Consider the following 25283-nt stretch of genomic DNA (forward strand, 5'->3'; position numbering starts at 1 on the left):
AGACTGAGCAGTACACACCATATCAGGCACAAGGAAAGAGGCCCTGAGGTAAGGGTGAAGTGGAGCTTGAGGAAGTGGGGGCTTCTGCGGGGAAGTAGCCCAGGGAATTGTACATGTCATATTTCTAAAAGGTCAGCTACCATAGCTGATACTATTAGGGTCCCTGGGCTGGAGCCTGGAGTAGAGGGCGGGCCCCGGCTCCCCCCTTTTGCCCCCGCCCCCGATTAATCACTGAGACTGGGAGACAGCTGAAACTGTGCAAGGGAGGATAGCTTCTCCTCACCTCCCTTGCTGGCTTATGATGAAAATGGCTCGGTAGACTGTGACCCTTGTCTCTAGAGAGAGAAGGGTTACGTGGAGGGTCACAGTGAGCCTCTGAGGCTAGCGAAATCCTCCAGGAAATGCGGGACCCACGGAGACAAGGACAGAGCTTTTATATGTATATAAAATTGCCTATTCCGTATGTGACCTTCTGGACCCCCTGGGATGTCACCTAGTGTACAGGGACACCGCTGAGTCAGACTGTTCTGCCAGCCTGGGCCCCCTTTTACCTGGTCTCGCTGGGCTAGCTTTTCTAGCTAAGCACACAGGCAGGACCACACACAGCTGCACAGAGAGACAGAGATCCACTCTGGGAAGGCTCAGCTTAAGGGGCTTGCCACTGCCAGATGTCCACCCCCCTTGGAGTACAAACCCAAAATTATATGAAATTTGCCTCTTCCCTCAATGTGGAGGAGAGTATGCACAACTTCTTGCCCCCCATCCCCCAGTTAGAAATCACACAAACTGAGTTATATTGTAAACCAGAAATAAATGTATTAACTATAGAATCATAGAATAACAGAGTTGGAAGGGACCTCTGGAGGCCATCTAGTCCAACCCCCTGCCCAGAGCAGGACCAATCCCGACTAAATCATCCCAGCCAGGGCTTTGTCAAGCCTGACCTTAAAAACTTCTAAGGAAGGGGATTCCACCACCTCCCTAGGTAACGCATTCCAGTGTTTCACCACCCTCCTAGTGAAAAAGTTTTTCCTAATATCAAACCTAAACCTCCCCCATTGCAACTTGAGACCATTACTCCTTGTCCTGTCATCTCCTATCACTGAGAATAGTCTAGATCCATCCTCTTTGGATCCACCTTTCAGGTAGTTAAAAGCAGCTATCAAATCCCCCCTCATTCTTCTCTTCCGTAGACTAAACAATCCCAGTTCCCTCGGCCTCTCCTCATAACTCATGTATTCCAGTCCCCTAATCATTTTTGTTGCCCTTCGCTGGACTCTCTCCAATTTATCCACATCCTTCTTGTAGTGTGGGGCCCAAAACTGGACTCAATACTCCAGATGAGGCCTCACCAATGTTGAATAGAGGGGAACGATCACGTCCCTCGATCTGCTAACAATGCCCCTACTTATACACCCCAAAATGCCATTGGCCTTCTTGGCAACAAGGGCACACTGCTGACTCATTTCCAGCTTCTCGTCCACTGTCGCCCCTAGGTCCTTCTCTGCAGAACTGCTGCCTAGCCATTCGGTCCCTAGTCTGTAGCGGTGCATTGGATTCTTCCATCCTAAGTGCAGGACTCTGCACTTGTCCTTGCTGAACCTCATCAGATTTCTTTTGGGCCAATCCTCCAATTTGTCTAGGTCCCTCTGTATCCTATCCCTACCCTCCAGCGTATCTACCACTCCTCCCAGTTTAGTGTCATCCGCAAACTTGCTGAGGGTGCAATCCACACCATCCTCCAGATCATTAATGAAGATATTGAACAAAACCGGCCCCAGGACCGACCCTTGGGGCACTCCGCTAGATACTGGCTGCCAACTAGACATGGAGCCCGACAATCTAGCCAACTTTCTACCCACCTTGTAGTGCATCCATCCAGCCCATACTTCTTTAACTTGCTGACAAGAATACTGTGGGAGTATTTTAATAACAGGAGTATTTTAAGTAGTTAAGGAGGTAGCAGACAGAACAGGGCAGATTACTGAGAAAATAAAACAGAGCATGCAAACTAAGCTTAATACGCTAAAGAAACTGGTTGCATGTAAGGTCTCACCCTAAATGTGATTCTAATAATCTTATTCACAGGCCTGACACCCTTCCAGCCTGGGTCCAGTTGTTTCCCCCAGTTCATAGAATCATAGAATATCAGGGTTGAAAGGGACCTCAGGAGGTCATCTAGTCCAATCCCCTGCTCAAAGCAGGACCAATCCCCAGTTTTTGCCCCAGATCCTTTAATGGCCCCCTCAAGGACTGAACTCACAACCCTGGGTTTAGCAGGCCAATGCTCAAACCACTGAGCTATCCCTCCCCCGTCTTAGTTGTTTCCAGCAGTCATCTTGGGTGGGGTAGCAGGGGAGAGCTGATGACCTGGATTACCTCACTTCGCACCCTTAAATAGGATTTGCATAAGGCGGGAGTCCTTTGTTTCCTAGTTTGACACCCCCCCCCTCCCCAGCTTCTCCTGGAAAAGTACAGAATTCAAGATGGGTTCCAGTAGCAGGTGACATGATCACATGCCTCTGTAGGGTTCCTATGGCCATTCTTCACAGGCTGACCCACAAGTTCACTGGAAGACTAAGGTCTTTTACAGTCCATTGTCTCTTGCTGATGGACCATCAGCACTGTCCGGCTTTTTCATTATTGTACCTGAAGTGTTAGCAGGGGGCGTCATCCAAAGTAGCATAGTTGAAATATAGATACATAGTCAATATTCCTAATTTCAGATACAGAAATGATACATGCATACAAATAGGATAATCCTATTCAGTGTATTATAACCTTTCAAATGATACCTTATAAGAGTTATCTTGCATAAAACATATCTTAGTTATGTCGTATTCCTACCACAAACATATTTTCGTAAAGAATATGGAGTATAACTATGCTTCCAGAGTAATGCAAATTTATAGGAATCCTTCTCGTTGTGCCTGTATCATCCTGAACTCATTCTCCAGCTTCAGAAGACTTTAAAAATTATCTCCAGTCATCAGTGGGACAGACACAACTGAATAATGTAACTGTCCTAATGTGCATCAAGACAATACCAGGGAACTACATGTAAATAAGATTGCTGACAGTTTCATCCAGAAAGTTACAATGAGACATAGTCTTTAAATTGGGACGTTAGTGAAAACAGCTTGTAGGTGATTGCAATAGTTTTAATATAATGTAATTCATGATAATGTAATTATGTAGTTCATAACAATTTAATCATTATTAAAATAGTAAGGATATCAGTGATAGACACATTCAAATAATTAGAATAGGAAAGAAGTATATAAATATGCTGAAAATAGCCTCCTCCCAAAACTGGCAGAGTGCACCACCACCCTGCCCAGCACACACACCCCTTCAATAGCACCCACCGGCCAAAACAAAAAGTCAGTGCCTATAGAAAAAAAAAAAAAAAACCTCTTCCATTATTCACATCTGTGTCATTCCTTTTCAGACCGACTACGGATGGAAATGGGTAAGTTTGACTTGATTGATGTAGGTTTCCACTCAAGTAGAAAGGGATGGAGCATATAATGGAATTACAGATGCTTCATATTTGCTGATCAAAGCAGTGCTCCCTTTCAGAGCAATCCACTGCACAGTGGTGGCCAAGTCCATCTCTGCTGTTACTTCAGTAATGTCAGTGTAGTTACATCAGGGAAAAATAGGCCCCAGGGTTTTTTCTGCAATCTTGTTATAATCACAGCTAACAAACCCCTATCCCAACTCACTCCCTCCTCCCATTTAAATCTTTTTTTTTTTTTTTACTAAAGAAAATTGTGTACTTTCTTTTTAGATCAACTGCAGAGTGAAAGGGGTAAGTTTACATTGATTTCTGTAAGCTTCTGCTCAAGCTACCAAGACAAGGAAAAGTTATTGAAGCTGCTTCGGTCCCAGAATATTAGAGCGACAAGGTGGGTAAAGTAAAGTCTTTCATTGAACCAACTTCTGTTGGTGAAAGAGACAAGCTTTCAAGCTTACAGAGAGCTCTTTCCCCCCCCCCCCCCCGCCCCCAGATCTGGGAACAGCTCTGCAGAACTGTTTGTCTCTTTCAATGACAGAATTTGATCCAATAAAAGATATTACCTCACCCACCTTTTCTCATTAAAAAAGCAAGAATATATTTGTAAAAATGTGTTTATTTTATCTCAGCTAAACAATGTGCCCATGTGCAAACTGTGAGCGCCCTGCCAATTATTTCAAAATACAAAATCAGATAAAAACTTCACTCCTGTCTGACAACACCTCAACCTATTGGTGAGCTCTGAAGCATGCTCTGAAAGTTTGGCAATCCAGGCTATTTCAGACCTGGGTCAGGAGGGTATTCCAAAGCCCCAGGAACTTTATATAGAGCGCTCTGCCATTAGCAACTTTATATTAAGGAGATCTAACCTCAGCTTCTTTGCTGATTGCAGCTGTGGCATGACATGAAGGAACTGCATGTGATATATATTCATTATCTAGAGTGTTGCTCCATGTCAGTGGAGTCTACTACACAGCAGTGGCCAAATTCATCCTTGTTGTGAAGTCAGTGCGATTTACATCAAGGATGAATTAGATGACAGCTTTTGCAAAACTCCCGTTGGAACAAATGTTGGTTTATTTATTCTTAGCAAGACAGCTAATCTGTAGAGTGGATTTCTGCTAATCTTTGCATAATCTGCTAAACTTTGATCATATGAGAAGCAAATATTAAATACAGGTGGGATTGGTAATTAATGCAGTGACCATCATATGTTGTGAAAAAAATATTTTACATTTTCTTGGAAGACATGAGAGAGAACCAGTGATGACAGGCTGGGAGCAGCAGGATGGTGGTAAAATATATACATAGTACAATATATTTGGCACTATGTGGGTCATTGAATAAGGTTTATTGGTGCTATTCACAAAGTTAAAAATTTAGTCAGCTAAATGTATTGTTAAACAAATGTTCAAGAACCAAAAATAATAATCATCTAATTTAATCTGTTGCAGTCCAATTCCGTAATGATTGTGATAAGTTTGCACTGATTTGTCAGTAGTGATTTTCAGATTTTTTTTCTGCTTTGCAATGTATATCCTATATTTCTAAACTTTCTACTTATCTACTTACCTACTCTGTCTCATTTACCTCAAAATGTCCAGCAGTTTTATTTCTAGAGTGTCTGATCACCTTACAAATCATCATTCTGATAAAGTGTCTCATATTGTCTATATGCCTCCCGGAAGCTAGCAGGCAATAATTATTAAACATTTTTTTGCAAATTTCCTAATCTTTCCCATTGTTTTCCTTTTTGCAGCTGTGGGAAAGCCAGGCTAAATGAATGGGCTGTCCACTTGCTCTACATTTTGAAAACTGTGACATGATTATCACAGTTCAGGGCAACTCTCCCTGTATTACCCCTCTGTGGTCTCTTGAGGGCTCATCAGCCATCACCTCTCTTGGGCAGAGATCTGTGTCTCTCTCCCTCCTGACTGGGGTTTGTCCAGGCTGCACAGTTCCCTGCCTACAATGTGATATCCCCAGCAAGCCAGACTGCCTAAACTGGCCTGCATCTGTACTTTGCTTTCTCTTCAAAGGCTATGTGCAGCTGGAATTGCCAGCAGGCACGAGTTACCACGTAGCTTTTTATATGCAAACATATTTCTTTGCAAGGTGAAAGCATTACAGAGAAAACAGTGCAGTAAGATATCCCAAAGATATTTTAGGAAATTGCCATATCTGTCACAGTGATATTCATGGGTGACTGGTATGAGTAGAGGATGCAGGGTGAGCTAATTCCTTACCCATCAGCATCCTGTGACCATTACACTTTTCCTGCTGTCTTTCTATAGCTCCCATCTAACAGCCACCTCTGCCAAGTTATACTATATAGAAAACATTTGTTTACAGGATAGAACAAAAACTCCGCTGTTACTCAAATGTGTGTCATTCCTTTACAGCCCAACTACGGGGGGAAATGGGTAAGTTTGGTGTGTTCGGGGTGTGATATCGCCTGTTTTCTTTGATCTGTGGGCTGCAACCTTAAACAGTTTAAGTTAGTTAACATAATAAAGCTTTTTGTTTGTTTTACATTTCTTCTTGTTTTCAGTAACCCAAATTTAATGCACAGATTAACTTAATTTGTTTACAGTGTAGTAGGGACCAAGTCTTTTATAACACAAGCTATACTTTTGCAATCAATTCTGTGAGCAGGGCCTGCCTCTTGCTCACAACTTAACTTTGTGTTATAGCGGCAAGATTTTAACTACTTTAGCCCAGGCCTCATACCAGGCCTCTTATTTCTGGTCTTATGTCTGATACATGGGCTTATGTTTCAGGCCCTCTTCCTACTCCACCTTCTATTGATGCAGAGATGGAGCTGATGATGGACTTATATTTGCTTTATATTTGCTGACCGGAGCACCCCTCCCTCACAGAACAGTCCACTGCACAGCCATAGCCAGAAGTATCCCTGCTGAAAATGCAGAGCTTCTAGTGCACTCTCACACTGATTTAAACCTAGGGTTTCCAGGTGTCTGGGTTTTGACCGGAACGGGTCGAAAAGGGACCCTGGCGGCTATGGTCAGCACTGCTGATCAGGCCGTTAAAAGTCCGGTTGGCGGTGCTGTCTAAGGCAGGTTAGTCCCTGTCTGTCCTGGCACCACGCTGTGCCCTGGAAGCGCCCAGCAAGTCCAGTTCCTAGGTAGTGGTGCACGGGGCTCTTTGCGCTGCCCCCGCCCTGAGCACCGGCTCCGCACTCCCATTGGCCAGGAACCATGGCCAATGGGAGCAGGGGAGGGCCGTGCCTGCGTGCGAGAGCAGCACACAGAGCTTCCTGTCCCCTCTCTCCCATCCCCCCTCCCCCGCCTAGCACCCAGACCTGCTGGCCGCTTCCAGAGTGCAACGCGGAGCTGGGACAGGTAGGGACTAGACTGCCTTAGACCTGCTGCACTGCTGACTGGGAGCCACACAAGGTAAGCCTGCGCCCCAATGCTGATCCCCTACCCCATTCCTGAGCACCCCACCAAACCCAGAGACCCCTCCTTCACCCTCAAACCCCTCATCCCCGGCCCCACCCCAGAGCCTGCATCCCCAGCTGGAGCTCTCACCCCCCTGCACCCCAACCCCAAGCCCCATCACTGAGCCCCCCACCAAACCCAGAGACCCCTCCTCCACCCCAAACCCCTCATCCCTGGCCCCACCCCAGAGCCTGCACCCCCTCCCACACCCTAATCCCCTGCCTCAACCCACAGCCCCCTCCTGCACTCCGAATCCCTTGACCCCACAGCCTGGAGACCCCTCCTGCACCCCAAACCCTTCATCCCTGGCCCCACCCTAGAGCCCCCAGCCCAGAGCTCGCACCCCCTCCCACACCCCAACCCCCTTCCTCAACCGGCAGCCCCCTCCTACACTCCAAATATCTCAGCCCCACTCCCAATCCTGGATCCCCCTACTGCATCCTAAACCCTTCATCCCTATCCCACCCCAGAGCCCACACCCTCAGCCATAGCTCTCACCCCCTCCCGCACCCCAACTCCCTGCCCCAGCCCAGAGCCCCCGCTCACACCCTGAAGCCCTCATTTCTGGCCTCACCCCAGAGCTCGCACTCCAGTTAGAGCCCTCACCCCCTCCCAACCCCCTTCCCCAACACAGTGAAAGTGAGTGAGGATGCGGGAAAGCGAGCCACAGAGGGAGGGGAAATGTAGTGAGTGGGGGCAGGGCCTTAGGAAGGGGCGGGGCTAGGGTGTTCAGCTTTGTGCGATTAGAAAGTTGGCAACCCTATTTAAGCCCCAGTCATGAATTAGGCCTTTCTAAAAAATAAAGAAAAAAAGTTGCTGTCTTTTTATAACTCTCACCTAACAGAATCTACCCCCTCTCAACCTCTATAAAAGAATTATTTTGAAGAAGAGGGGAATTATTTTCTTACTCGAATAGTTGTCATTCTTTTGCAGACCAACAACAGAGAGAAATGAGTACGTTTTCATTGATTTATATAGCCTGCTACTCAAGCAAAGGAAAAAAGAGAGGATATATGGTGGAATTGTGGATGCTGTGTATTAGTTGTTTAGAAATCGGTTCTCTCTGAAAACATTCCACTGCATAGACATGGCTAAATTCATCCCATCTGTAACTACAGTGATGTCGTCATTGTAGTAACACTTGGGTAAGTTAGTCCCTAGGATTTTGGAAAACTCCCAACATATTTTTTTTCCTGAATTTGTATTCAGATGTTTGCAGAGGGGGGAAATTATTTCATTAGTCATATGTGCAATATTGCCAACAGCCTCCTAACCACCTGCAGATTTGAGAAGAAATTTTTAGGAGCTGCATGTATTGAATGTCCAGCAACAGTGAATTGTCCAGAAGGACCTAGAGGTTGATAGTCAAATTCAGCACAGTGCTTCTGTCCATGAATTCTGCTTCATTCTTAATTATCAGGAGGGGGTAAATTAAGCAATTTAAAAGATGCTTGAAGAAAAGGGCAAAATTATGTAATTCTCAAATGTGTGTCATTCTTTTACAGATGAGCTTCAGAGACAAAGGGGTAAGTTAGCACCAAGTTGTACAGCTTTCTACTCTTGAGAGGAGAGAGGATATTGGCTAGAAATGACTGTATTATTGTTGAAGGAACCAAGGACAGCAGTGATGAAGTGGAGGGAGATTAGCGAAGTTTATCGCAACTGGTAGTTCGGTTACATTGCTCATATTTCATCGGGGGATTGTTGGGAGTGGCTGTTGTTTGTGCTGGGTTGGGAGTGTGAGATTGTCACAGGAAGCTACAGTTTGTTGCCATTTTTGGCAAATCTGGGAAATCTTTGAGCTTCTCATGGGGAATGTTCTCTCAAGGGGGATGGGCTTCCCAGCTCATGGAGGAGATAAAGTATGTGCCTGGAAAACTACACTTTGAAGTTAAAGCAGGTTCTATCCATGGGATCCTGGACCATCCACTGAGAGATTCTTCTCCTTCAAGTGTCCCCTGCATACTCTCACTCATGAGAACTCTCCAGACCAGTGCAGCCCTGAACAGTAGAGTTCTAGCCAGTCATAGCCATTGAAGTGCTCATGCACCTCTCTCACCCCTCCCCTCAGTGAACTTGGTGCATTCCACGGCCAGGGTACAAAAGGGGCAGTGAGTTCCTTCTCACTGTGACCAGATGAATAGTTTTATGTGGAGCTCAGGAATACTTTTGTGGTATGATTAGTGGCTAGCGTTAAAACGTAGTTAATCAAATAGTTAAGAATTAGTTAGCATTTAGTAATAGGAGATTAGATAGTTACTTGAATGGAATTGAAAAAGAAACCCAGTTTCAAAAGGTGTGTATCTTATCTAGCGGTGTTCCCAGCATCAGATACAACATGTTTAGGTGAAGGACACTCACCGTCCAAGTGTTCAATTTGCTTTACATTTACCAAGAGAGCAAAGAAAGGAAGACAGAATAGGCTTCAGGCACTTACGTTGCAAGAAGCACTGTCTCCAAAACCATCTTGAACTGGGACAGGACAAGGTTCTGACTAGCATTGGCTCCAGACGAATCTACAGGGAGGAAAAGTAAACCATCTTCCTAAACCCATAATACTAAAGGATCCGGAGGTCAAGATCAGAAAAAGAAATTGTCTGAGGTGTCAGTCTCTATGACTAGAGCCAATCCTGTTAATAACGATTGGAAGGGCAAGGCAGGCATGAGGATTCAGCCTGAAGTGGCATTGGCCTCTCTGACAAAAGCCAATCCATAGGGGAAAGACCCTTCTGAATCAGATATGTTTAAGGAGCTGAGCAGTGATCTATTTCCTCATGGGAAGGTGAGGAGACATTCCTGCTCAGATCCAATAATCTCCAATAGGGATGAGGGAGGGAATTTTTATCAGAAGAAGAGGAATGAATGGAAGTGCAGGAGTCAGATCCAGACTCTGGAGAAATGACATCCTCAGATGAGAATGTAGGGGACAAGTCAGCCTTTTCACCTTCAGAAGATGCGGTGGCATTCCATGAGTTAGTGGATCATATGGCGAAGACATTGGATATTCCTTAATTTAAACTGAGGTATCCTCTCATCCTGTATTTGATATACTGGTAGCTGTGTTGGAGGCTGAAATGCTGTCAGGTTGGCCATATGTCAATAGAAAAAGTGGCAGAAGTAGCAGCCATGTTAGTCTGTATTTGCAAAAAGAAAGGAAGTACTTGTGGCACCTTAGAGACTAAAAAATTTATTTGAGCATAAGCTTTCGTGAGCTACAGCTCACTTCATCGGATGCATTCGATGAAGTGAGCTGTAGCTCACGAAAGCTTATGCTCAAATAAATTTTTTAGTCTCTAAGGTGCCACAAGTACTCCTTTTTCTTTTTATAAAAAGTGAGAATAGTTGTTAACTTGGAGCTTGTTTCTGCTGTCAGTGAAATCATTGGAAGGCGTCCCATTGATGCCAATGGGGGAGGAATGGATCCTGAATATTAAAAGACAGTGCATTTATTGGAGATTATATATATATATATATATAAAAAATAATTTATTGCAGGCTGGCTCCACTTGGAAAACAGTAAGTTTGCTCTGATTTCTAGGGTTTAGAGGGGAAAGGTCAAATGGTGCTCTCTTGGTGAATTTCTTTAAGAGGGGCAATGGTGGAAGATCTTCTTAGTTGTCCAAGGAGTTGAGGAGGTTTCCTCACCTGGGACAGGCCATATTGAGCATTATTTCCGTGGGGACCATTGAGATGACTGGTTTACACAACAGGGCAAAATATGTAGTTACTCAAATGTGTGTCATTCATTTTCAACCTATCTACTTAAGGCACTGGGAAAGTGTCTTTTTTTTTTTTTTTGTAGTTTTATCAAAGAAAGGAAAAAGATAGTTTACAGTGAGACTGCATTGAAACTCAGATTAAGCAGGCAAAATTTCACATCTGATTCCCACTGTACAATATCAAATGCAATTTAATGTAACCCTCAGTTTTTCAAGCAAAACAGAATGCAGAAAGATTTCTGTATATATGATACATCTGGTAAGTTAGTTTTAAAAAAAAGAAGTTACACTGTCTGTCTCATTTGGGGAAAAACTCTGAATGGGTTATTTCAACATTTCTTTTTCAGCAACTCTCCCTCCAGATAATCTGTAAATCAAAGTTGTCTTTTCAGCACTTCCATTCAAATTGACCGCTGTCTGAGAAAGTTTTTCCTTCTCTTTCCTGAATAATGAACTTCACCCTGCCGATCACAGAAGTGTGCCATGAGCCTGGTTGTACAACATCGTAATTCAGCATATGATGGGCTCTGAGTTTTGCTGCTTCTGTTCCATGACTTTTTTAAAAAAAATCTACTCATTTGTTCTTCCAGTCTCGATAGCAAAAAAGGTCTTTCTAAAATACAAGGGGCTGTTTCGAGAAACATTGGGGCTGATTCAAAGCCCATCAAATCCAATGGAAAGTCTCACAGGGCCTAATTTGTTCACTGAATGTAGGTAATTATTGCTATTTCAGAAGTTAGTTATTGACATACTCAATAGTATTGAGAACCTAATTTTCAATAACAAAAAAATGCAAATCTCGATTACATTTTTTCTTTTGCAGAACAACTCCAGCATGAAAACGGTGAGTTTTTCCAATTTCTAAGCAGGTGCACTGAGATTTTTATTGTTAACTCAGCTGCATATCTTATCTTTCTAAGACTAAATAAAAGCCCGCAAATGACCCATTGGGCAAGCAGAATTTAAGAAAAGGTACTGTTCTGTTGGTGTGTGACTTTGCAAACTTTGAGTTACATGAGGTATCCTTCCCACAAAAATTGTCCCTTTTGAAGATAGTTGGGCAAATACAGCATTTTCTGTTTTTCATAACATAGAACATGCATTCATATCCACACTTCTACCTTAGTAAGAACTGAATAAATATTTTAAGGATGCAACCCAAAGCTGTCTTGTACTTAATAGACTTGATTTATAGATTCATACGTGTTGATTTTTACTTAACTTTTTCTTTAATCATTTGCCTTATTGGTAGATATACCATTAATGATTTACTTCTGCGACACAGGGGAGTTTTTTGTAAATTGCTTAGGGACAAGGAGCTTTTTGCAGTGTTTGGGAGAGACTTTCACATGTGAGTCACTTAGTACTGGGCAAAAGTGGGATTCTGAGTGTTTCTGAGTTGGTCTGAGTACATTTCTCCCACGTTAATCTGGATATCTTCTGCTTATCTATATCAGTGGGGATTGGGCATTTATCATTGGGGGAAGGCCAAAGAAGTTTGGTAGCTGTGTTGGATGCTGGAATGGTGTCAGGTTGGCCATATGACAATATAAAAAGTGAGAATACTTGTTTACTTTGAGCCTGTTCCTGCTCTCAGGGAAATCAATGGCAGGAGTCCCATTGATGTCAGGGTGGGGGGGCAGGGCAGGACTGGTTCCCCAATATGAAAAAAAGTGCATTTATTGAAAATATTGTGGTTTTTTTTCAGACCGGCTCCAGGTGGAAAACAGTAAGTATGCTCTGATTTCTAGGGTATGGAGGAGGATGGTCAAGTATTGCCTTCTTGGTGAATTTCTTTAAGAGGGTGATAATGAGAGATCTGATCATTTGTGCATAAATGAAAGCCCAGGAGGTTCCCTCACCTGGAACAGGACAGATTGAGCATTATTTACTGGGGGACTATTGAGATGACTGGTTTACACAATAGGGCAAATATGTACTTAGTTCAAATGTGTTTCATTCCTTTGCAACCAAGCTATGGAAGGCACTGGGAAAGTATAAAATGATTTATTATAATCTTCTTATCAGGCAGAGGAGAGAGACAGCTTATGATGAGACTGCATAGAACTGAGATTGAGCAGACAAATCTTCATATCTGAATCCCATTGTATAATATTAAATGCAACCAGGTTTAATCCTCAGTTGTTTTTCTGGCAAGAAATAAAGCAGTAAGTTTTCTATTGCTATGATGTGTCTGATAATTTGGGAGATCTTTAAGTTTAAAAAAAAAACACAACAAATTACGTTCTCTGCCTCATTCAGAGAAAAACTCTGTGTTAATTCAACTTTTCTTTTTCAACCACTCTCCAGCAGATAATGTGTAAGTCAAAGTTGCCTTTTCAGCACTTCCACTCAAATTGACAACTGTCTGTGAGAAAGTTTTTCCATCCATTTCCTGAATAATTCCTTTCCTCCCGCCAGTCAAAAGTGTGCCATTGGCCTGACCGTGAAAGAACATTTTGCAGCATGTGATAAGCTCCGAATAAGGCTGCTTCTATCCTTTGACATTTTAAAAAATTGTACTGATTCGTTCTACCAGTCTCAATAGCAAAAAATGGTCTTTCCAAAATACATTGGACAGTTTTGGGAAACTTTGGGGCTGATCTAATCCAATGGAAGCCCATCTAATCCAATGGAAATTCTTACACATCCCAATTATTGCTATTCCAGAAGTTAAGAATTGACATGATCAATAGTGATGAGAACCTAATTTTCAATAACAAAAACAAAATGCAAATGTTGATCAAGTTTATTCTTTTACAGCCCAAGTCCAGCGTGAAAATGGTAAGTTAGCTCTGATTTCTAAGCAGGTGCACTGAGACTTTTCTTTTTAACTCAACTGTATATCCTATATTTCTAAGTCTAAACAGAAGTCCCTAAATCATCCATTATGTAGCAGAACTTTTTTAAAGAAGATACTACTCAGTATGTGTCCAGTTCTGCAAACTCTGAGTTACATGAGGTATCTTTCTCCACATAAATAGTTGCTTTGAAGATAATTGGCCAAATACAGAATTTTGTAAGTCGTTAGTCACATAGAACATCTTTTCACATCCACACTTCTTTCTGGGTAAGCCTTGAACAAGTAGTTTAAGGATACAACACAAATCTGTTTCCCTACTTAATGTACTTGAATATTAGAGTCATACATTTTAATCTTTTACTTTTTCTGTAATGTTTTGCCATATTATATCAATTTGTCTGTCTACAGATATAACATACTGATGATTACAGTATCCAAGCACCTTAAAAATAATCACTTGTATAAAGTCCCTCATGTTGTCTAGATTTCTCCTTCCACCCCTGGAAGGGGATGGCACATCTCTGCCTCCTCTTCTCTACATGTTTGTTCGATAAAGGTAATAGTGTTGATATAATAGACTTCTGTACAGTGTTTGATTTGTTTAATCCATTTGGATTAAAATACTAGATCAATATAAAATTAACATGACACATTAAATGGATTTAAAGTGGATAACTCATAGGTCTCCAAATGTAACTGCAAACATGGAATCCTCACAGAGTGGGGGTGTTTCTAGTGTGGTCCCACAGGGATTGTGTTTTGGCCCTACTCTATTTAACATTTTCACCAATGATTATACCAAAATTAGCAGCGTAGTGACATCTTCAAGGGCAGAAGGATGGGCTAGCTGTCTCCAGCACGTACTTAGTGTTTCAGATGGGATAGTGTGTTGGATAGATAGGCTCTCACACTGCTGTCACTGCCATGATTACACTTTTATTTCTAGTACACTAGCCCAATCACAGCCAGTGTGGGCATACACCTCCTGGCTCTAGTGTATACATATCCTGAGAGTCACATAGACTGTTCTCTCTACATGTGTTCGCTGTATACATCCTACTGTATTTTCCTACTTTATATTCCACTGCATGCATCTGATGAAGTGGGCTTTAGGCCATGAAAGCTTATGCTCAAATAAATGTGTTAGTCTCTAAGGTGCCACAAGTACTCCTCGTTCTTTCTGCTGATATAGACTAACACGGCTACCACTCTGATAGACTGTACAGAATCTAGAATGCTGGGTCCCATGACTTGTTAGCAAAGTCCAGTGCTGGGCTTTAATCCACAAGTCAAAATTCCTTTTTATTAATAAGAAGGAAAAACAATGCTCATAGTAATCTGTGGAATGATGCTGATGGTTGACTTGTGGGACTGGATGTGGGGTAGACCTATGTCCTACACACATGAATCCTTTGCTGCAGTCTTGCTAGGCAAGGCTGAGAGCTTCTTAATGAAGCTTTGATCCCTAAGCCCTTTAGCACCCATCAGCTCCGGGGCGGGGCTACTCAGGAAGGCCAGGGCTTTAAAAAGCCCGCTCCTAAGCGACCAGAGCAGCTAGCGAATAAGAGCGGCTAATAGGGGAGTTTTGTGAAGGAGTTGAGAGAGGGAGCATGAGGGGGTCTTGTTACACTTAACATTCTTTAAACTGCATGAAACTTAAAACCAAAACCAACCCCTGATATAAAAAAAAAAAAAAACTTCAAAGGAACGAGTTTCAGGAGTAAAAAGAGAATGCAGGCAGAAGCCCAGCAACAGAGTGGGGGCTATCTTGTTTATTGCACCCAATGTAGCATGTATGGTTACCTGTCTGATGGGCAGGTGGCATATGTGTGCTTTCGATGTAAGGAGTTCCTGACACTCAGAGACTGTGTACAGGCTTTGGAGACTAGCATGGCTGAACTGGAGGAGATAAGGGAGACAGAGAGATACATGGATGAGACTTTCCAGGACACAGTAGAACGGTCCCATCCCTGGTCTGACAGCCTCTGTGCTGTTGAGGAGGATGGATGTCTCAGGGAAGGATAACATCCAACCAGAACAGAGGGAAATGATCCCATAATTGGGACCCTCCTTCCAGATGATGCGGTATCCTCTCGCACTGAGGATACCTCTCCGGGAGAGGGAATTCCCATTACTAGGACGAAACAGGTAATAGTTATGGGGGATTTGATCATTAGAAACATAAATAGCTGGGTTTTTGATGACTGGGAGAACTGCATGGTGACTTGTCTGCCTGGTGAGAAGGTTGTGGATCTCTCAAGACATTTAGATAGACTTACATGCAGTGCTGGGGAGGAGCCGGTGGTCATGATACATGTAGGTACCAATGACATAGGGAAGGATAGGCAAGAGATTCTGGAGGCCAAATTTAGGCTGCTAGGTAAGAGATTGAAGTCCAGGGCCTCCAAGGTAACATTCTCTGAAATGCTTCCAGTTCCACTCACAGGGCCAGTTAGACAGGTAAAACTTCAGGGTCTCAATGCGTGGATGAGACAATGGTGTAGGGAGGAGGTGTTTAGATTTATTAGGAACTGGGAAAACTTTTGGGAGGAAGGAAGGGCTCCACCTAAACCAAAATGGAACAAGATTGCTGGCACTTAAAAAGGTCGTAGAGCAGTTTTTAAACTAAGGGCTGGGCGAAAGCTGATGGGTGTGGAGGAGTATGTGGTTGGAGGAGAATCTATTAATGGAGATCCTCTATATCCTAGTAAGGAGGAGAGGATGGAAGATGATAAAATACAGGTAGGATCTGATGAGAAACAGTCAAATGAAAAAGAGTCCCATTCAAGCACATCATGTAATGGCAGACAGCTAAAAAGTGACAACTTTTTAAAGTGCTTATATACAAATGCTAGAAGTCTAAGTAATAAGATGGGTGAATTAGAGTGCCTCATATTAAATGAGGCTATTGATCTAATAGAACATAAGAATGGCCATACTGGGTCAGACCAAAGCTCCTTCAAGCCCGGTATCCTGTCCTCTGACAGTGGCCAATGGCAGGTGCCCCAAAGGGAATGAAAAGACAGGTTATCATCAAGTGATTCATGCCCTGTCAGCCAATCCCAGCTTCTGGCAAACAGAGACCAGGGACACCATTCCTGCCCATCCTGGCTAATAGCCATTGATGGACCTATCACAGAAACTTGGTGGAATGAGGATAATCAATGGGACACAGTAATACCAGGGTACAAAATACATCGGAAGGACAGAACAGGTCGTGCTGGTGGGGGAGTGGCACTATCTGTGAAAGAAAGCTTAGAATCAAATGAAGTAAAAACCTTAAATGAACCAAATTGTACCATAGAATCTCTATTGATATTAATACCATGCTCTAATAATAAGAATATGGCAGTAGGGATATATTACCAACCACCTGACCAGGACAGTGATAATGACTGTGAAATGATCAGGGAGATTAGAGAGGCTATAAAAATAAAAAAAAACTCAATAAGGGGGGATTTCACTATCCCCACACTGACTGAGTACATGTCACCTCAGGATGGGATGCAGAGATAAAGTTTCTTGACACCTTAAATGACTGCTTCCTGGAGCAGCTAGTCCTGGAACCCACAAGAGAAGAGGCAATTCTTGATTTGGTCCTAAGTGGAGCACAGGATCTGATCCAAGAGCTGAATACAGCTGGACCACTTGGTAATAATGACCATCATATAATTTAATTATAACATCCCTGTGGCGGGGGAAACACCACAGCAGCCCAACACTGTAGCATTTAATTTCAGAAAGGGGGACTACACAAAATTGAGAAAGTTAGTTAAACAGAAATTAAAAGGAACAGTGCCAAAAGAGAAATCCCTGCAAGCTGAATGGAAACTTTTTAAAGACCCCATAATAGAGGCTCAAATTAAATGTATACCCCAAATTAAAAAACAGCAAGAGAACCAAAAAAGTGCCACCATAGCTAAACAACAAAGTGAAAGAAGCAGTGGGATGTACAAAGGCACCCTTTAAAAAGTGGAAGTTAAGTCCTAGTGAGGAAAATAGAAAGGAGCATATATTCTGGCAAATGAAGTGTAAAAATATAATTAGGAAGGCCAAAAGAGAATTTGAAGAACAGCTTGCCAAAGACTCAAAAAGTAATAGCAAAAATTCTTTTAAGTACATCAGAAGTAGGAAGCCTGCTTAAAAAAAAAAAAAAACAGTGGGACCACTGGACGATCGAGATGCTAAAGGAGCACTCAACGATGATAAAGCTATTGCAGAGGAACTAAATGAATTCTCTGCATGAGTCTTCATGGCTGAGGATGTGAGGGAGATTCCCAAACCTGAGCCATTCTTTTTAGGTGACAAATCTTGGGAACTGTGCCAGATTGAGTTGTCATTAGAGGAGGTTTTGGAACAAACTGGTAAACTAAACAGTAATAAGTCACCATCACCAGATGGTATTCACCCAAGAGTTCTATAGGAACTCAAATGTGAAATTGCAGAACTACTAACTGTGGTTTCTAACCTATCATTTAAATCAGCTTCTGTACCAGATGGCTGGAGGATAGCTAATGTGACGCTAATTTTTAAAAAAGGCTCCAGAGGTGATGTCGGTAATTACAGGCAGATACGCATAACTTCAGTACCTGGAAAACTGATTGAAACTATAGTAAAGAACAAAATTGTCAGACAGATAGATGAACATAATTTGTTGGGGAAGAGTCAAACTGTTTTTTGTAAAGGGAAATCATGCCTCACCAATCTACTAAAATTCTTTGAGAGTGTCAACAAGCATGTGGACAAGGGGGATCCAGTGGATATAGTGTACTTAGATTTTCAGAAAGCCTTTGACGAGGTCCCTCACCAAAGGCTCTTAAGCAAAGTAAGCTGTCATGGGATAAGAGGGATGGTCCTCTCTTGGATTGGTAACTGGTTAAAAGATAGGAAACAAAGGGTAGGAATACACGGTCAGTTTTCAGAATGAAGAGAGGTAAATAGTGGTGTCCCCCAGGGGTCTGTACTGGGCCCAGTCCTATTCAACATATTCATAAATGATCTGGAAAAAGGGGTAAACAGTGAGGTGGCAAAGTTTGCAGATGATACAAAACTACTCAAGATAGTTAAGCCTGAAGCAGACTGCAAAGAACTTCAAAAGGACCTCACAAAACTGGGTAACTGGGCAACAAAATGACAGATGAAATTCAGTGTTGATAAATGCAAAGTAATGCACATTTGAAAACATAATCCCAACTATATATATCAAATGTTGGGGTCTAAATTGGCTGTCAAGCTTCCTTCCCCACTCTGAACTCTAGGGTACAGATGTGGGGACCTGCATGAAAGACCCCCTAAGCTTATTCTTACCAGCTTAGGTTAAAAACTTCCCCAAGGTACAAACTTTGCCTTGTCCTTGAACAGTATGCTGCCACCACCAAGCAATTTAAACAAAGAACAGGGAAAGAGCCCACTTGGAGACGTCTTCCCCAAAATATCCCCCCAAGCCCTACACCCCCTTTCCTGGGGAAGGCTTAATAATAATATCCTCACCAATTGGTACAGGTGAACACGGACTCAAACCCTTGGATCTTAAGAACAATGAAAAATCAATCAGGTTCTTAAAAGAAAAATTTTATTTAAAGAAGAGGTAAAAAAAATCACCTCTGTAAAATCAGGATGGTAAATACTTTACAGGGTAATCAGATTCAAAACATAGAGAATCCCTTTAGGCAAAACCTTAGGTTACAAAAAGACACAAAAACAGGAATACACATTCCCCCCAACACAGCTAATTTTACAAGCCAAAAAACAAAAGGAAATCTAACACATTTTCTAGCTAGATTACTTACTAATTTTACAGGAGTTGGAAGGCTTGCATCCTTGATCTGTTCCTAGCAAAGGTATCACACAGACAGACAGACCCCTTTGTCCCCCTCTCCAGATCTGAAAATATCTTGTCCCCTCATTAGTCATTTTGGGTCAGGTGTCAGCGAGGTTACCTTAGCTTGTTAACCCTTTACAGGTGAAAGGATTTTGCCTCTGGCCAGGAGGGATTTTATAGCACTGTATACAGAAAGGTGGTGACCCTTCCCTTTATATTTATGACAGGCTGTTACCACTCAAGAAAGGGATTGTGGATATTTCCCTGAAAACATTCACTGAATGTGCAGTGGCAGTCAAAAAAGCGAACAGAATGTTGGGCATCATTAAGAAAGGGACAGAAAATAAAACAGAAAATATCATATTGCCTTTGTATAAATCCATGGTACACCCACATCTTGAATAATGTGTGTAGATATGGTTGTCTCATCTTGAAAAAGATATATTGGAATTGGAAAGGCTCAGAAAAGGGCAACAAAAATTATTAGGGGTATGGAACGGCTGCCATATGAGGAGAGATTAATAAGACTGGGACTTTTCAGCTTGGAAAAGAGATGACTAAGGGGGGATATGATAAAAGTCTATAAAATCATGACTTATGTGGAGAAAGTAGATAAGGAAGTGTTATTTACTCCTTCTCATAACGCAAGGACTAGGGGTCATCAAATTAAATTAATAGGCAGCAGGTTTAAAACAAACAAAAGAAAATATTTTTTCACATGATGCAAGTCAACCGGTGGAACTCCTTGCCAGAGGATGTTGTATAGGCCAAGACTATAACAGGGTTCAAAAAAGAACTAGATAAATTCATGGAGGATAGGTCCATTGATGGATATTAGCTAGGATGGGCAGGGATGGTGTCACTAGCATCTGTTTGCCAGAAGCTGGGAATGGGCAACAGGAGATAGCTCACTTGATGATTGCCTGTTCTGTTCATTCCCTCTGGGGCACTTGGCATAAGCCACTGTTGGAAGACAGGATACTGGGCTAGATGGACCTTTGGTTTGATCCAGTATAGCTGCTTTTATGTTCTTATAACACAGGCCAAAGAGCCCCTTATGCTAACTCTGCATAGAAAACATTATTTCACTGTATCAAAAGAATAGATGTACTATATTCAAATGTATGTCATTCCTTTGCAGACCAATTGCAAAAGGAAAGGGGTAAGTTTGTATTGATCTCTATAGCTTTAATCTTAAGCAGCAGAGGGATAGAGGATCTGATGGAATTGCATGTTCTGTGTAGTTGTTTTGGCCACACTTCCTCTCCGAAGGGTATATTATACACCAGATGCCAAATACATCCTGTCTGTAACACCAGTGAAATCAGTGAACTTACACCCAGGAAAAACGAGGCTTTGATGAAAACTGAAAGTAAAACAATATTGAGGTTTTTAATTCCCAGGAAGTGGTTTACTGTGCAGGGCAGGTGTGTTCTAATCTTTATCTGGAACTTGATATTATTGAGATTTCAAATTCACCCTGAATCTGATGTGAGAACCTGTGAATTCAGTATGCAATGTACATTGAAAAGAATGAGGATAATTTTGTTAGATGAAAACAGAGAAGGCATGATGACAGGCTGAAAGCAGGGTAGAGAATGCAATGGTGGTTGAACACAGAGATAGCACAAGTTATGGATCATAATATTTATCTCACTAAATATGAGGCTGTCTGAATATGGCTGATTCATACTACTACTCATGAATCAAGTTCATACCTCAAATAGCCAATTACAATGTGAAACAAATTTTCAAAAAACAAAGACATAAATGCTGATCAAATATAATTTTTTGCCAAACAATTTGAGAATGAAATTGGGAAATTTTAGGACTGTCAAGTGATTAAAAAAATTAATTGCAATCAATCATGTGATTAAAAAATTTAATTGCAATTAATCGTGTGATTAATCGCTCTGTTAAACAACAATAGAATACCATTTAGTTTAAATATTTTTGGATGTTTACTACATTTTCCAAATATATTAATTTCAGTTACAACACAGAATACAAAGTCTAGAGTGCTCACTTGATATTTATTTTTATTACAAATATTTGCACTGTAAAAAACTAAAAAATCGTATTTTTCAATTCACCTCATATAAGTACTGTAGTGCAATCTCCATATCATGAAAGTTGAACTTACAAATGTAGAATTATGTAAAAAAAAACCCTGCATTCAAAAATAAAACAATGTAAAACTTAAGAGCTTACAAGTCCCCTGAGTCCTACTTCTTGGTCAGCCCATCACTCAGACAAACAAGGTTTGTTACAATTTGCAGGAGCTAATGCTGCCTGCTTCCTGTTTACAGTGTCACCTGAGAGTGAGAACAGGCATTCGCATGGCACTGTTGTAGCTGGTGTTGCAAGATATTTATGTGCCAGATGCACTAAAGATTCATATGTCCCTTCATGCTTCAACCACCATTCCAGAGGACATGCTTCCGTGCTGATGATGGGTTCTGTCTGATAATGATCCAAAGCAGAGCAGCCCGATGCATGTTAGTAGTTACAGTAGACGAGAAGCTGGATATGAGTCAACAATGTGCCCTTGTTCATAGATTCATAGATTCATAGATATTTAGGTCAGAAGGGACCATTATGATCATCTAGTCTGACCTCCTGCACAACGCAGGCCACAGAATTTCACCCACCACTGATATAGATACACCTTTAAATCACCCCCCAAAAAGGTAATGGAGAGAGATTGGAAGGGCCTGAATGAGCACACTGTTAAGGATTAACAATATGTTTAGCTGCTGTTAGGGCTCAACAGTGTAATACAATTTTTTTCCCTTTCCCATGAGGACATAGAATTTTTTTTTGCCTCACAACCCTGTTTAAGCATAGTTATTTTTGTAGAGCAGATAGCACCTAAAAGACACTTCTAAATGTAGTCTCCTTCTGTGTGATTTCATAGAATCATAGAATATCAGGGTTGGAAGGGACCTCAGGAGGTCATCCAGTCCAACCGCCCGCTCAAAGCAGGACCAATCCCCAACCAAATTGCCAAGAAGGCTAACGGAATTTTGGGATGTATAAGTAGGGGCATTGCCAGCAGATCTAGGGACGTGATCATTCCCCTCTATTCGACATTGGTGAGCCTCATCTGGAGTATCGTGTCCAGTTTTGGGCCCCCACTACAAGAAGGATGTGGAAAAATTGGAAAATGTCCAGCGGAGGGCAACAAAAAAGATTAGGGGACTGGAACACATGACTTATGAGGCGAGGCTGAGGGAATGGGGATTGTTTAGTCTGCAGAAGAGAAGAATGAGGGGGGATTTGATAGCTGCTTTCAACTACCTGAAAGGGGGATGGATGGATCAAGACTGTTCTCAGTGGTAGCAGATGTCAGAACAAGGAGTAATGGTCTCAAGTTGCAGTGGGGGAGGTTTAGGTTGGATATGAGGAAAAACTTTTTCACCAAGAGGGTGGTGAAGCACTGGGATGTGTTATCTAGGGAGGTGGTGGAATCTCCTTCCTTTGAGGTTTTTAAGGTCAGGCTTGGCAAAGCCCTGGCTGGGATGATTTAGTTGGGGATTGGTCCTGCTTTGAGAAGGGGGTTAGACTAGATGATCTCCTGAGGTTTCTTCCAACCCTGATATTCTATGATTCTATGTTCATTTTCATCATCTGAGTCAGATGCCACCAGCAGAAGGTTGATTTTCTTTTTTGGTGGTTTGGGTTCTGTAGTTTCCGTGTCAGTGTTGCTCTTTTAAGACTTCTAAAAGCATGCGCCACACCTTGTCCCTCTCAGATTTTGGATGAAACTTCAGATTCTTAAACCTTGGGTCAGCTGCTGTAGCTATTTTTAGAAATCTCACATTGGTACCTTCTTTGCATTTTTTCAAATCTGCTGTCAAAGTGTTCTTAAAACGAACATGTGCTGGCTCATCATCCGAGACGGCTATAACACAAAATCTATGCAGAATGCGGGTAACACAGAGCAGGAGACCTACAATTCTCCCCCCAAGGAGTACAGTCAGAAATTTAATTGATGCATTATTTTTTAATGAGCATCATCAGCATGGAAGCACGTCCTCTGGAATGGTGGCCGAAGCATGAAGGGGCATACGAATGTTTAGCGTATCTGGCATGTAAATACCTTGCAACACAAGTGACATGTGAATGCCTGTTCTCACTTTCAGGCAATATTGTAAATAAGAAGCAGGCAGCAGTATCTCCCGTCAATGTAAACAAACTTGTTTGTCTTAGTGATTGGCAGAATAAGAAGTAGGACTGAGTGGACTTCTAGGCTCTAAAGTTTTACATTTTTTCTTTTTTGAGTGCAGTTATATAACCAAAAAAATCTGCATTTGTAAGTTATACTTTCACGATAAAGAGATTGCACTTCAGTACTTGTATGAGGTGAATTGAAAAATACTATTTCTTTTATCATTTTTACAGTATATATATTTGTAATAAAATAATAATATAAAGTGAGCACGGTGCACTTTTTCTGTATTTAATAAATTTCAATTGGTATTCTATTGTAATAAGTGTGATTAATCACAATTATTTTTTTAGATCGCGATTAATTTTTTTGAGGTAATCACATGAGTTAACTGTGATTTAATTGACAGTCCTAGTAAATGTGCATTTTTATATGCATGTGTGCTATGTATCTTCTATCAGTTTTTTGGTAGGACCACCCATTCGGCCTGCTCATGCACCCTTCTGAACCCTATGCCCTGCACCGAGGCTACAAAGGGCTACACAAGTGAACTGCCCTTTGTTAGTTCTCAGCCACCTTGGTGAGAGATGGGGCATCTAGTGTGCCCACTTAGCTGCCAGTTTAGTTGCTTTCCTTTTAGTTTAGTCTAACCTAACAAGTTTTTAAGCTTTGTTTAGCTTATCTTTTAAAATTTGTTTTATCCCCTCATCTTTCCCTTTCCTTCCCCCCTCCCACTGCGGGGATGCTGCTTTTCCTCCTTTATGGGAGTATGGCAGGAAGACCAGGCTTTAAAAGATGTCTCCTTTGCTAGGAGGCTATCCTGGTCAGGAGGGACATTCCTGTTGTATCCGTTGCCTGGGGGACACTCACATTTCCCAGACATGTCATTTCTGTGCCCCCCTCAAGAGCACAAGTAGAAAAAATTGAGAGATGAGACTCAAACTTCACATGCCTCAAGGTGTGGGTCCTCAATGGTTCACAGGAATAGAGTGTTTGCTCTGCAGAGGTACAGCAGGTGTTGTTGAACAGTAGGATTCAAAAGTGGATGAGATTCACCCATTGATATGAACAGCAATATCATCCACCTTCTCATTCTTCCCTCTCCACTTCTATAAACTGCCTCCTGGAAATGAAAAAGACAGGATTGTCTGACTTCTGTTAGAATCCACTTGGTGGCCATAAGGCCTTTCACTCCCCTGTGGAAAGGTTCTCAGTGTTTTCTTACCTCACAACAGTGAGGTTTCTCAAAGGATTGGGGAACCTTTTCCCTTGGATGAAAGAACCCACTCCTGTTTGGGATCTGAAGTTGGTAATCAGATGTCTCAAGAGACTTCCTTTAAACTGATAGCAACCTGTTCCTTCTTTAACTTATCTATGAAGATGTCCTTCCTAGGGGCCGTCACTTCTACTCAAAGCACTGGGGAAATAGGTGCATTAATGGTGGATCCACTTTTGGTTTTCTTGAAGGACAAAGTTTCATTATTCCTTCAACTGAAATTCATACCTAAGGTGTCATAAGAGTTTCACATTAACCAGGTCATACATCTCCCATTTTTGTCCCCTAAACCACACTTCACCACCGAGTATGCTATAGTACACACACTGGATGTCAGGAGGGCATTAATGTTTTACATGGACTGGACCAAGCCATTTAGGAAGTCTCCAAGGCTGTTTGGGTCAATTTTGACTCATCTAAAGGATTCACTGTTTATAATAAGAGGCTCGCTAGATGGCTTTCTGGATGCATCATTTCCTGTTATGAATCTTTCAATATGCAAACTCCTTCTA

The 25283-nt window shown here is 42.0% G+C and overlaps 1 protein-coding gene across 1 annotated transcript in view; it reads left to right on the plus strand.

The window, feature by feature from the left end:
• The window catches only part of LOC141976803 (butyrophilin subfamily 2 member A2-like), a 98775-nt gene that overhangs the window by 23387 nt on the left and 50105 nt on the right, over positions 1 to 25283 (plus strand). The window contains exons 11-18 of the mRNA XM_074937967.1: positions 3452 to 3472; positions 3794 to 3814; positions 5923 to 5943; positions 8487 to 8507; positions 11524 to 11544; positions 12409 to 12429; positions 13464 to 13484; positions 20466 to 20486. Of these exons, the coding sequence (XP_074794068.1) occupies positions 3452 to 3472; positions 3794 to 3814; positions 5923 to 5943; positions 8487 to 8507; positions 11524 to 11544; positions 12409 to 12429; positions 13464 to 13484; positions 20466 to 20486 (168 nt within the window). The remainder of the gene's footprint in view (positions 1 to 3451; positions 3473 to 3793; positions 3815 to 5922; positions 5944 to 8486; positions 8508 to 11523; positions 11545 to 12408; positions 12430 to 13463; positions 13485 to 20465; positions 20487 to 25283) is intronic.

The sequence above is a fragment of the Natator depressus genome, chromosome 23 (genome assembly GCF_965152275.1).
Source record: "Natator depressus isolate rNatDep1 chromosome 23, rNatDep2.hap1, whole genome shotgun sequence".
Taxonomy (NCBI): domain Eukaryota; kingdom Metazoa; phylum Chordata; order Testudines; family Cheloniidae; genus Natator; species Natator depressus.